The sequence below is a fragment of the Microtus oregoni genome, unplaced genomic scaffold (genome assembly GCF_018167655.1).
Source record: "Microtus oregoni isolate MIOR12 unplaced genomic scaffold, Mior012 000016F_ref0000370, whole genome shotgun sequence".
NCBI lineage: Eukaryota > Metazoa > Chordata > Mammalia > Rodentia > Cricetidae > Microtus > Microtus oregoni.
Window position 1 is genome coordinate 11,273,448 of NW_024543075.1, and position 11,297 is coordinate 11,284,744.

Below are 11,297 nucleotides of genomic sequence, written 5' to 3' on the forward strand. Positions count from 1 at the left end.
TGGCCCTGGCTTTCTTCTTGTCCCCAGAGCTACTGAAGTGCTGAGGGAAAGGCCAGTGAAGCACGGGCCAAACAGCCACTGTGCCCAAAGCAGAGCGATGTTACCTGCTAAATCCCTCTAGTGTCTGGGAAGTGGTGGCAACTGTACTTACCTTTGTTTTTCTTTTTTTTTTCTTTTTCTTTTTTTGGTGTTTTAAGACAGGGTTTCTCTGTAGCTTTTGGAGTTCTCTCTGCAGAACAGGCTGGCCCCAAACACAGAGATCTGCCTATCTCTGCCTCCCAAGTGCAGGGATTAAAGGCTTATGCCACCACTGCCCAGCAAGCTACATGTCTTAACCTTTCTTTTTTCTTTTTGGTTTTTCAAGACAGAGTTTCTCTGTATAACCCTAACTGTCATGGAACTCACTCAGTAGACTAGGTGGGCCTCGATCTCAGAAACTAACCTGCTTCTGCCTCCAGAGTTCTGGGATTAAAGGTGGACACCGCCACTGCTTGGCTAAACCCAGCTACACTGTCCACGTCAACCACCAGCTGGTGAGGAAGGTCCGCCAGCACCCGCTGTCTGCATATCGTATCTGTTTAGACCCCCACCTGTTCTCTGAAAGCTCAGTCACTTGTGTGTGTTTACTGGTGTGTTAAATCACTTAGGCAATAGCCCAGGGACTGGACGCTGCAATTCGCTCTACTTTATAGATGAGAAGCCGAGTCACTAGACACAAGGCGACACACAGAAACGGGCAGGTGGCATCTGCCCTGACAGTGGCCGGTGCCTGACTCTGCTGCTGTTTCCTACTGAAAAGTCCTGGCGTTTCCTCTTCTCCTGGGTGCTCTTTGTCCAAGGCTCCTTGCCAAGCATGGGCAGCAGGTGCCTATAAATGAGTCGAGCACAGTGAGGGGGCTTCCCCATTTCCCCTCCCATCGTGCTCCTGAAAGTGATGGGGACCTAGTGCCACAGCCAGGGAGACACTGGCTGTCAGAGCAGGGTCCTGTTTCTGTAACCTTTGTTCTGTGACTTAAAACGTAGCTTCCACAAAGCAGGCAAATGTCTGGATCATCATATAAAGGGCTCTAGCTTAAAAAGTATGTTTGCTCTTAGTTTTTGCTTGTATCTTTGTGAAACTAGCTTCCCCCCCCACACACACACTTTTGGCCAGTAGTTAAAATTTTTCGTCATGCTTATCTAAGAAGTAAATGGCAGTCTGCCTGTGTTGTCTATGTCCTTGGTCAGATTTTGTAAGACAGAGAAGTCAGCAAGAGGCCATCAAGGTAGGATATTTAAAGTGGGAGCTATGTGACCCAGGCTTGTCGAATGCTTTCCTTCCCTTCGTCCTGGCCATAAGGAGGACATCTAGGGGTGAGAGTGTCACAGCTTCCTTCTTTCTACCCGATGACCTCTGAACCTAAGATGGGGCGACTCTGGCCACAGATGGGTCGGCTACAGGAATCCTTCCCGAAGCGTCCTCCACTGAAGTTGTTTCCACCTTTTTGTTGTTTTTACATTTTGGTGTTGCTAGAGATTGAAGCCAGAGTCCGAGCATGCTCTGAGAGTCTTGTACCACTGAGCCACAGTTCAGGGCAGACTATCCTTTTTCATGACGGTAGGGATGGGCCTAGAGACTGAGTGATGAGCATGTACCCTACCACTAACTACAGCATGCATTTCACTGTGAACACTGCCTTCCAGCTCTACTGCTCAAGTCTTGGCGCCCTCGGCATCAGCTTGCTCCAGAGAGGCGGTGTTTGGTGAACTAGATATGAGGGGAGAAGAAAAGCCAGGCTTGCTCAAGGTTCTGAAGAAATCAGACATCAGAGATACCTAAAAATAGACTGGACTGTGGACTGCTCTGTGATGGGATCCCTGCACTCATTCTCTCTCTCTTTCTCCCTCTCCCTGCTGGGATCCCTGCTCTTTGTGTGGCTCCTGGATGCTGCTTACTTCACAAGACTTCAGACTGATAACTGGGAACAAAGGGGTCAGAGTCCCCATTTACTTTTGGCTCCTGACAATACACACACAACGGTCTTCTGCTGTGCTTGGGGAAATGTGGCTGTGCATCGCTCATCATTTTGGAAAAAAAAATAGAAGATGCTTGTAGGCAGTGCATTTAATTCAACTTAGAATTGAAGTGTCTGAGCACTGCAAACTGCCCTTTTCAGGATCTGTGAACCGTGTGGAAATGGACTTGGCATGACTAGGTTACCGGCAGTTAAGTGAGTTCCCTCGGCATGGACCTCTCTTTTGAAAAACTAAATCAGGGATTTTTTTTCTCTCCCTCGGCTGCCTGAGGATAGACCTCCACGAAAGTCTCACAGCCACTGTCCACCTGGGTCAGGAAGCTCAGGAGCAGCTGAGTGCCTCAGCAGAAACAGATGGCTGAGACTTTCTGTCCCTGGAAGGCAAAGCTGCCAAATATTATCTCTGTGGTCATAATCAAAACTTGTTTTACTATTAGCATATAAAACTGGTTTGGGGATGACCAGAATTTCTGTGATTTTGAAAAAAAACACAAAAAACCTGAGAGCCAGGCATGGTGGTATATACCTGTAATCGCAGTATTTGTGAAGTGGAAATGGAGGCAAGAGAGTTGTATGTTTGAGGTCATCCTGTATGTGGATTTCCAGGTCAGCCTGGGCTACATGAAACCCTGTCTCAAAAAAAAAAAAAAAGAGAGAGAGAGAGAGAGAGAGAGAGAGAGAGAGAAATAACCATATCCAGCTTGGACTTCTAGCTTGGCATATAGGGCAAGGTAAGGGAGAACCTGGAGAAAACACAAAGTGAAGGCAGGGCTGGACTCAAAAGAGGGAACCAGCTCTGAAGTGGCCCCATCAGGGCTCTGGGGCAGGGCTGGACTCGGAAGAAGGATCCAGCTCTGGCACCATCAGGACTCTGGGGCAGGACTGGACTTGGATGAGGGATCCAGCTCTGGCACCATCAGGGCTCTGGGGCAGGACTGGACTCGGATGAGGGATCCAGCTCTGGCACCATCAGGGCTCTGGGGCAGGACTGGACTCGGAAGAAGGATCCAGCTCTGAAGTGGCCGCATCAGGGCTCTGGGGCAGGACTGGACTCGGATGAGGGATCCAGCTCTGGCACCATCAGGGCTCTGGGGCAGGACTGGACTCGGATGAGGGATCCAGCTCTGGCACCATCAGGGCTCTGGGGTAGGGTCTGGACTCGGAAGAAGGATCCAGCTCTGGCACCATCAGGGCTCTGGGGTAGGGGCTGGACTTGGAAGAAGGATCCAGCTCTGGCACCATCAGGGTTCGGGTACACATTTTTCACTAGACATTCCGGTTCCCGAGTCAGTGAACCCAGATCTTCTGACATCACAATCACACACCCAGAGATGTTAGTGAGGAAGCCCGCAAGTCTGTAAAGCACTGTAAACTGAGTCTCCTTTGAAACACAGATTGGTCTTAACACACCAGTCTGTGCCCAGGAGAGTGAGAGAAAACCACCTGCTAGCTTGGCTCGGTGATCACCCTGGCTGCACGTGGAGCTCTGGCTAGGGAAGGGTTCCTTTCTGCAAGCAGGATGCCTGCTGCATGTTGCCTCCAGAACAGTTCAGAGCTAAGAAACCGTACAACCACTGTAGCTGTGGAGGCCACAGCTAGGATGCCTTCATTTGTGGCAGCCAGAGGACAACTTGTGCCAGTTCTCTCTTTCCACCGAGTGGGTTCCGGGGTGGAGTCTGGGCTGTCAGGCTTGTGCTGCAAGTGTTTCCCCACACTGATGGCTGGGTGCCGCACAGACACTACTGTCTGTGCAAAGGCCACACAGGATTTATCACCATCTTCAGAGAAGAGGGGCAGGTGCCAAGAGGAATATGTCAAGAACAGTTCCCAAGACGAAACCCATTGCAACACCTTAGAAACATGAAAGTCATTTTATAGATACTGAAAATATATAGGGGAGGGATGTTAAAGGCACAGAATGGAAATAATGGGTTTTTTTTTGTTTTGTTTTCAAGACAGGGTTTCTCTGTAGCCTTGGAGCCTTTTCTGGAACTAGTTCTTGTAGACCAGGCTGGCCTCGAACTCACAGAGATCCGCCTGCCTCTGCCTCCTGAGTGCTGGGATTAAAGGCAATCAAAGTAACTGCTTTGGGTAAGGTCAGTTAGTTCATAGATTTTTATCCCTTAGAAAAGTGACCGGTGTTTGGCAAATGCTTGGTATTGCAGGTGCAAGACACTCCTTACTGAGCTCAAAATCCCAAGGCTCCCTGCCCTGGATTGCAGAAGGCAGTTTCCATGGGTATGCAAACGGATAATGAGTCACAGTGATGAGATGGTGGCACCACAGAGCCCTGAGTCGGGCTCCTCCTAGCACGACTCCCTCACAGAACCCATACTGCTGCTCAGTCAGCCCCTCCCACAGAGGGACTTGATGCTTTTTACCAATCACCAGCTGCCTAGTCAAGACCTGCCCCACTGATTGGTGGGAGGAGAAGACAGGCACATGCAAGAGTTGGTTTGGGATTCCTTCTGGATAGAGTGAACCCTTGGAACAGCGAGGAAATGATTGTAGTCCCTCAGATAAGTGTGAGTGACCAGGGAAGGGAAGCCTGTGAGCTTGCAGTGACATTCCACAGAAAGCAGAGCTGTCATTGACAAGAATGTCTAATAAGAAGGCTGTTTTGCTCCTTTTGAAGCTACCTTTAGAATAAAGCAGTCTTGTTCTACAATGAGGTAGCCTGGCTCTGACCATTCATTTACTGTCTACCGTGATTTGCATTCAGGGAACACTGCCGTTGAAACACCCTCATCTAGGCCTTTCTACTCTTAAGTGTACTGTTATGGGCAGCACTGGGGAGATGTCTTAGAATGCAGTATAGCAAGTGCTGCTGGGTTAGGTGTTAGAGCCCCTCACGTGTGCCATCCATGAGCATTAACTGTTCCTCCTTGATACACGCACACGAGAAAAGCTTTGCATGAGGCCTAGGAGCACGGTTCTGAAGTCATTTTCGTCCTTCTGTTATCTCTGTGACCAGCCAACTTGACTTCAGGACGTTAAAATGAGTAGTCAGTGCTCTTTGGGAACAGTGCCTGTCTGTCAAGCCTTATGTTTGTGCGGAGTCATCGTGGGGCCTGTAGCCCATCACATGGCTTTGCTGTGTCCAGGTTGCTCCCTGGTGAGGCCAGTGTTCCCAGTCCTTCCTTCAGCTGCTGCCGGCCCCTCTGTAGCACATCAGCTGTCCCTTTGGGACCCAGAGCTCTCTGATGGAACTCTTGGACTACTTTTCTAAGTAGCCTGTCTGTTTCCTTCCTAGCACTGCAAACTCTCAAGGTTCTGTGTTCACCAGTATGGTCAGGCCCAGAGTCCCAAGGGATAAAGAGAAGGCCATTCTGCTTCGTATTAAATTTTGATGGTGAGTGCCAGGCAGTGCTGGCGCATGCCTTTAAATCCTAGCACTCATGAGGCAGAGGCAGGTGGATCTCTGAGTTCGAGGCCAGCCTGGTCAACAGAGTAAGTTCCAGGACAGGCTCCAAAGCTACAGAAAAAACCCTGCCTCAAAAAAACTAAAAAAACAAAACAAAAAAATTTTTGATGGTGAAAAAAAAATCAGAAACCAAAAGTGACTGACTTCACTGTCCTTCCGTAGTGAGGGGGTGTCACCTTCAACAGAGCTCCCTGTGATGGCTCCTTATCACCCTGTCCCTGGTCCCTTGCTTCAGTTGCTGTTCTCCCCCCCCCCCCCAACAAGGCTGCAGGGCAGCATTGGTGTATCCCAAACCGCACTAGTGGTTTCTTAAAGCTTTCCTGGCTTCTTGACCTTAGTGGAAATCTGATCAAATCAGAGCCTGTGAGTAGGCTGTAGAGTTTCTCAGTGTGCCTTAAATTTTGACAGTCACCTTCAGTGGTCAAAGTGTAAATAGCAAAAAAGCGATCTTTTTTTTTCCCTGTCAGTCACCTAAAAACTCCCTGGCATAGGCAGGTTCAGTTGCTTCTTGGGTGCCTATGGTCGGGCCTACGGGTGCTGTCTCCCACACACCACACATGCCAGTGCTAAGACCGACAGACGGCAGCCAGTGGCTCTCTTAAATCCTTTGGTTTTAGGTAGCACAGCAGGAGCTGGCTTCCCCGTGTGGCCTTTATTTGGACACCAGGTAGCAGAGAGGAGGAAAAGCATATTTAATACGACTTGATTCCACAAAGTCAGATACTAAATGGACTTCTTTGTGGAAACTGAGCAGATATAACACACACAGTACTGGTGCCCGTGTAATCTAAGTCGGAAAGAAATGAGGGACAGGGAAAGTCAGTTTGTTTGCAGTAACCTCGTGTGTCTGGTCTGTTTTCTCCGAGAAGTCTTTCTGACTTCTCTGCCGCTCTGTCTTCTTTGTTCTGCTGTTCTTGTCACATCTCAGTTTACTGGGTTCTAGACCACGTGTCTTTGCCTTATTGAGCAATGATATTTCTATCTTCCCTTACGTGTGCTCAGGGCTGGCTCTGTAGACCAGTGCCGGGGCTGCTTCTAGTCAGTATTCTGAACCTGCAGCAGGCCCTCTGGCTGGTTGGCTGGTGGGAGCAGGCTCTGCTCTGGATGCTGTGTGAGCACCAGATATGTTCCCTCCAGTCACACCGATTGGAGCATTACTGTCTGGTACAGAGAGGTCTCAGATCCCCAGGGTCATCTTTGACCCACCAGGACTGCATTAAATCCAAGGAGTCCCTGGCTGTCCTCTGCACAGCGGCCTGCCACTCTGTCGGGGCCCTTATCTAGACAGCCGTAAGGCTTTCCCTCACAATCTACTGACTCAGTGGCTGGCCAGTTCTTGCTTCACAGGTTTTGTTGCTTGGTTGCTTGTTTTATACAAGAATGAAAAATCCCTACCTGCTATTCCATCTCAGTTGTACAAAATATATTCCTTTTTTTTCTTTTTTTCTCTTTCCTAGCCCCAGAAAGCCTGATGCAAGCCCTGGAAGATTTAGATTACCTGGCAGCCCTGGACAATGATGGGAATCTTTCCGAGTTTGGAATCATCATGTCCGAGTTTCCTCTGGATCCACAGCTCTCAAAGTCTATCTTAGCATCCTGTGAATTTGACTGTGTAGATGAAATGTTAACCATTGCCGCCATGGTAACAGGTATTCCTTAATGACCCTTCTTTTGTACCACAAATCCACAACAAGTCTAGATTTAAATGGAGTAAGCAGCAGGGACATGGTTGGTCCATCTAACTTCGCAGATAATAGTAAAGTAGGGTTTTGTTTGTTTCTTTTTATTTTTGAGACAGGGTTTCTCCATGTGGTCCTGACTGTCCTGCAACTCATTCTGTAGACCAAGCTGGCCTTGAACACATAGATCCACCTGCCTCTGTCTCCCACGGCCCTACCGTAAAGTGTTTTAACAAACTAGAAAGGGGAGATTTTGTTTAAATTACCTAAATGTAACAATTCAAAAGGTCATGCCTGGCTTCTTGCCAACAGGACTAGTGTAGTGCAAACAACAAACAGCCACGATAACCGTGTGGCTTTGCTTCCTGCCAGCTTCACTGATACTGGCTCCTATATTTTCACGTAGTCTCTGACAGGAGCACGGACTAAATGCTGTGCCGCTTTGGAACGTAGTCCTAATCCTGTGTCTGACTCGCGGGCCCCTTGACACCCTGCTTCCACTGTATGAGCAGGGCACTAACTGCCGTTGGCAAAGCAACATGCACAAAAGGGAGAAAGAATTAAGACAGCTCACTCTCAATTTCTTTGGCTTCCAAATAAACAAGAATATTGAGAACACCGTATTAATTCAGAGAACCAAGACAGGACAGAGGCTGTCCTGCCTCTGGGCACACTGGGCCAGGATGAAGTGTGTCCTCTGCATTGCTAACTGTGACCTCTTGCATCTTAAAGCTCCCAGTTGCTTCTTGCACGTGCCTCAAGGTGCGGAGGAGGCTGCTGAGACTTGCTGGAAAACGTTCTTGCACCCTGAAGGTGATCACTTTACGCTCATCAATGTCTACAGGGCCTACCAAGACACAGCTTTGAACTCTACCAATGAGCGTACGTGAACATGATCCCCAAAAACCACTTTCCCGTTCCTTCCCCCTTCCCCAGTTGAGGCTCAGATATTTGAATTATCTGTAGCCTTCCTTCTGATAGTCCCACCAGCCGCTCGGACACCTAGCATGTCACAGCCCAGGTCTAGATTTGGGGAGCTTGAATACTCTAGGCAGCCAGCTCAGAAGCAGCAAGCCTGAAGCACAGTAACAGAGACAGAGAGTATGGGGTAAGGGGGGAGGGCGGGGCAGACATCCCTGGTACCCTCCTTGTCCCTGAACTGCAGTGGCTATCATCATAGTGTCACAGGAGAGGGCCTGCTGCTGGGGGAGCTGGCAGCACCTCTTCAGGACGAGGGACAGAGGATTCCCCACAGGAGGCTCTTCTGCTTCCCACAGACCAGCCTCTACTTCCTTTGCTCCAGAAGATTGTATAAAAAATATTTGCAATGTGGAAAAATCTCGAGCTCAGTTTGCAAGGCAGTAGGATCCCATCAGGAGCAGAGATCGTGTTTCTAGAGTGGACTAGAGGGACAGTTATTGGATTTTGAGAACATGTCTGGGTGATGGTGTCTGACCAAGTATGTACTCCTCCTACTCCTGTGGGACAATGGACAGGACAAGGTAGATGAGGGTCTGCTGTCCATTGGGCCAAGGCCATCTGCAGTCTTCAGTCAAGATGCAATTACAGGTGCCAAGAAAGTACCTTGAAACACAATCAGATTAGTACATTTGGATTAAAAGAAAGTTGCAGGGCTGGAGAGATGGCTCAGGGCTTAAGAGCACTGGCTGCTCTTCCAGAGGACCCGGGTTCAGTTCCCAGTATCCACATAGCAGTTTACAACTCTCTGTAACTCCAGTTCCAGGGGATCTGACGCCTTCACACCAATGCACATAAAATAAAGTTAAACAAATTATTTAAAAATAAAAAGAAAGAAAGCTGCACCCAGGGTCGATGAGGAACTAACATGACATAATGAACTACCAGGTCAGCCTGGTAGGGCCTTACCAAATGAAGTATGGGTCTAGCTCTGGGTCTCCAGCAGTACACATCTGTACAGAGAAGAAAGTGCAGATGCTTCCCTCCCTATAGCCACGAGCTGGGAAACGTGCTTCTGACACTCCAGTATACTGGGCTCACAGCAGCTCAGCAGCTGCTACAGGTGTGGCTGATCCCACAGCCACCGGAGAGCCCTATCCTAGCTGCCTTCCTACCATTCCCTCACCTGACCTTCGATAGTGCTTAAAGACCACATCATTTCTGAGTGGCCTTCTGTTCTCCCTCTAGACTGTGTGGAGACGTGGTGTCATGATTACTTCCTCAACTGTTCTGCTCTGAGGACGGCAGATGTTATCCGAGCAGAACTCCTAGAAATTATTAAGCGGATCGAGCTTCCCTATACAGAGCCTGCCTTTGGCTCCAAGGAAAACAGTCTGAACATCAAGAAATCGCTGCTCTCTGGATACTTTATGCAGGTAAGCAGGAGTGGAGCTGCCTTGGTACGTGTGGCATGAATTCCACACACATAGGAGACTCAGCCGGCAATCTCCTTACAGTGATAGTTTTTATTGACCTTAACTTTTTAATAACACTAAAAAGATGTCAATTTAAGATTTGGTATTTAAACATACTTCTCAAGCCAGAGTACTGTATGTAAATTTTGTCTAAGGAGACCGATCTTCTTCTCTAGAGGGAAGAAGACATCACAGCTCCTCTTTCCCTTTTACCAGTGATCTGAATGCCTAGCAAGTTAAAGTACTGCCTCAGTTGTTTCTTTCATTTCCGTTGAGAGGCTAAGTAATGTCCATGACAGAGGTAGGTATGTTCTTCTCATCAGAGTGGGCCACAGTGCACCCCAACGAGCAGTTTTAATGGAGAGATAGATGACATTTCAGTATAGCTCTCTTCACCTGTGAGGAAACGTAGGTTATCTATGTAAGAGGTATGGTAAAGATGAGCTGAGCTAAACACTAGGCATAAAGCCTTGGTAGTGTGGACAGTGATGGCAGAGCTGGTGGCATGCTACGTTCTATTTCATGACCCAAACTTTACAGTCAACTGTTTCAGCAGCTGCCCTAAAGTGCTGAAGCTAACTGTCGTCACTATTTCAAGTTTTAAGACAAAAGTTCACTGTGACTTATTTCTATGATTTGAAAACAGGAAACATGGGTAACAAAATTTTAATTTTATTCTGTATAAAATTTTTCAACTAACATGTTTGTTTCGATTCCCTTTTTCTTTGACCCCGCCTTTTAGATTGCTCGGGATGTTGATGGGTCAGGTAACTACTTAATGCTCACACACAAGCAGGTTGCGCAGCTGCATCCACTGTCAAGCTACTCCATCACCAAGAAGATGCCCGAGTGGGTCCTCTTCCATCAGTTCAGCATAGCCGAGAACAACTACATCAGTGTCACCTCAGCAGTCTCACCCGGGCTGTAAGTCTGACTGAGGAGGGAGGGCTTGCTTTGAACGCTGGCTGGATCTGGGGGTCGGGGGTGACTCAGAAGAGGAGGAGGAACGGTGAGGTTGAAGAGACAGGCAGTTCCCAGAGGGTTTGTAGGCCACAGAGGGTTTAGATGTTATTCCAAGCACAAACAATGCACAGCAACTGGTGTTTGAAACAAGAGGAAGGCCTCTATATGCTATGAAGATCTCTGTATAACTGGTAAGTGGAGAAACACTGAGAACAGTCTCAGAGATGACTCCATACTTAAAGGCACCTCGTAATGTTCAAGGTCACAGCTTACTTACAGAAGTGGATTCGTAGGAGAACTATGAGGTTAAGAAACAAAGACGCTCTCCCTGGTGCCTCAAAGCTCTTTCCAATCATATGCTCTGATCCCACTCAACATAATGGCCCCGTACTAGAGAAGGAACACTCAGAATACTAGAGAAGGAACACTCAGAAGTGCAGAGAGACTGACCGCACAAAAACCAGAGTGCATATTGTGTACAGAGGCAGAACAGGGTACCAGATCTTCAGATGAAATACCAGGGCCATGTATTCTCTGGGGCCGGGGCAGACTCCCACACTCCTGACATGTCTGCCAGCCCCCAGCTCTCATCACTGTTTGTTGGAATGAACAGGTTTATGCAGCTGGTCCCACAGTACTACTTCAGCAACCTGCCTCCTAGTGAAAGCAAGGACATCCTGCAGCAAGCCTCGAGCCACCTACCCACCACAGCTGTGAAAAAGGACCAGGATGAGTGTGACAAGTGCCCCGATGCTGCGGAGCAGAGATGCTCGATCCAGTGACCTCTCCAAGACAGAGTGCAATAAGGACACCAAGGGGAGGC

At 48.5% G+C, this 11,297-nt stretch overlaps 1 protein-coding gene across 1 annotated transcript in view; it reads left to right on the forward strand.

Moving 5' to 3' along the window:
* The window catches only part of Dhx32 (DEAH-box helicase 32 (putative)), a 52,329-nt gene extending 41,063 nt beyond the window's left edge, over positions 1 to 11,266 (forward strand). Inside the window, exons 8-12 of the mRNA XM_041666276.1 lie at positions 6,897 to 7,088; positions 7,851 to 8,000; positions 9,285 to 9,472; positions 10,254 to 10,435; positions 11,088 to 11,266. Of these exons, the coding sequence (XP_041522210.1) occupies positions 6,897 to 7,088; positions 7,851 to 8,000; positions 9,285 to 9,472; positions 10,254 to 10,435; positions 11,088 to 11,256 (881 nt within the window). The 3' untranslated portion in view covers positions 11,257 to 11,266. The remainder of the gene's footprint in view (positions 1 to 6,896; positions 7,089 to 7,850; positions 8,001 to 9,284; positions 9,473 to 10,253; positions 10,436 to 11,087) is intronic.
* The last annotated feature ends 31 nt before the right edge of the window (positions 11,267 to 11,297 follow it).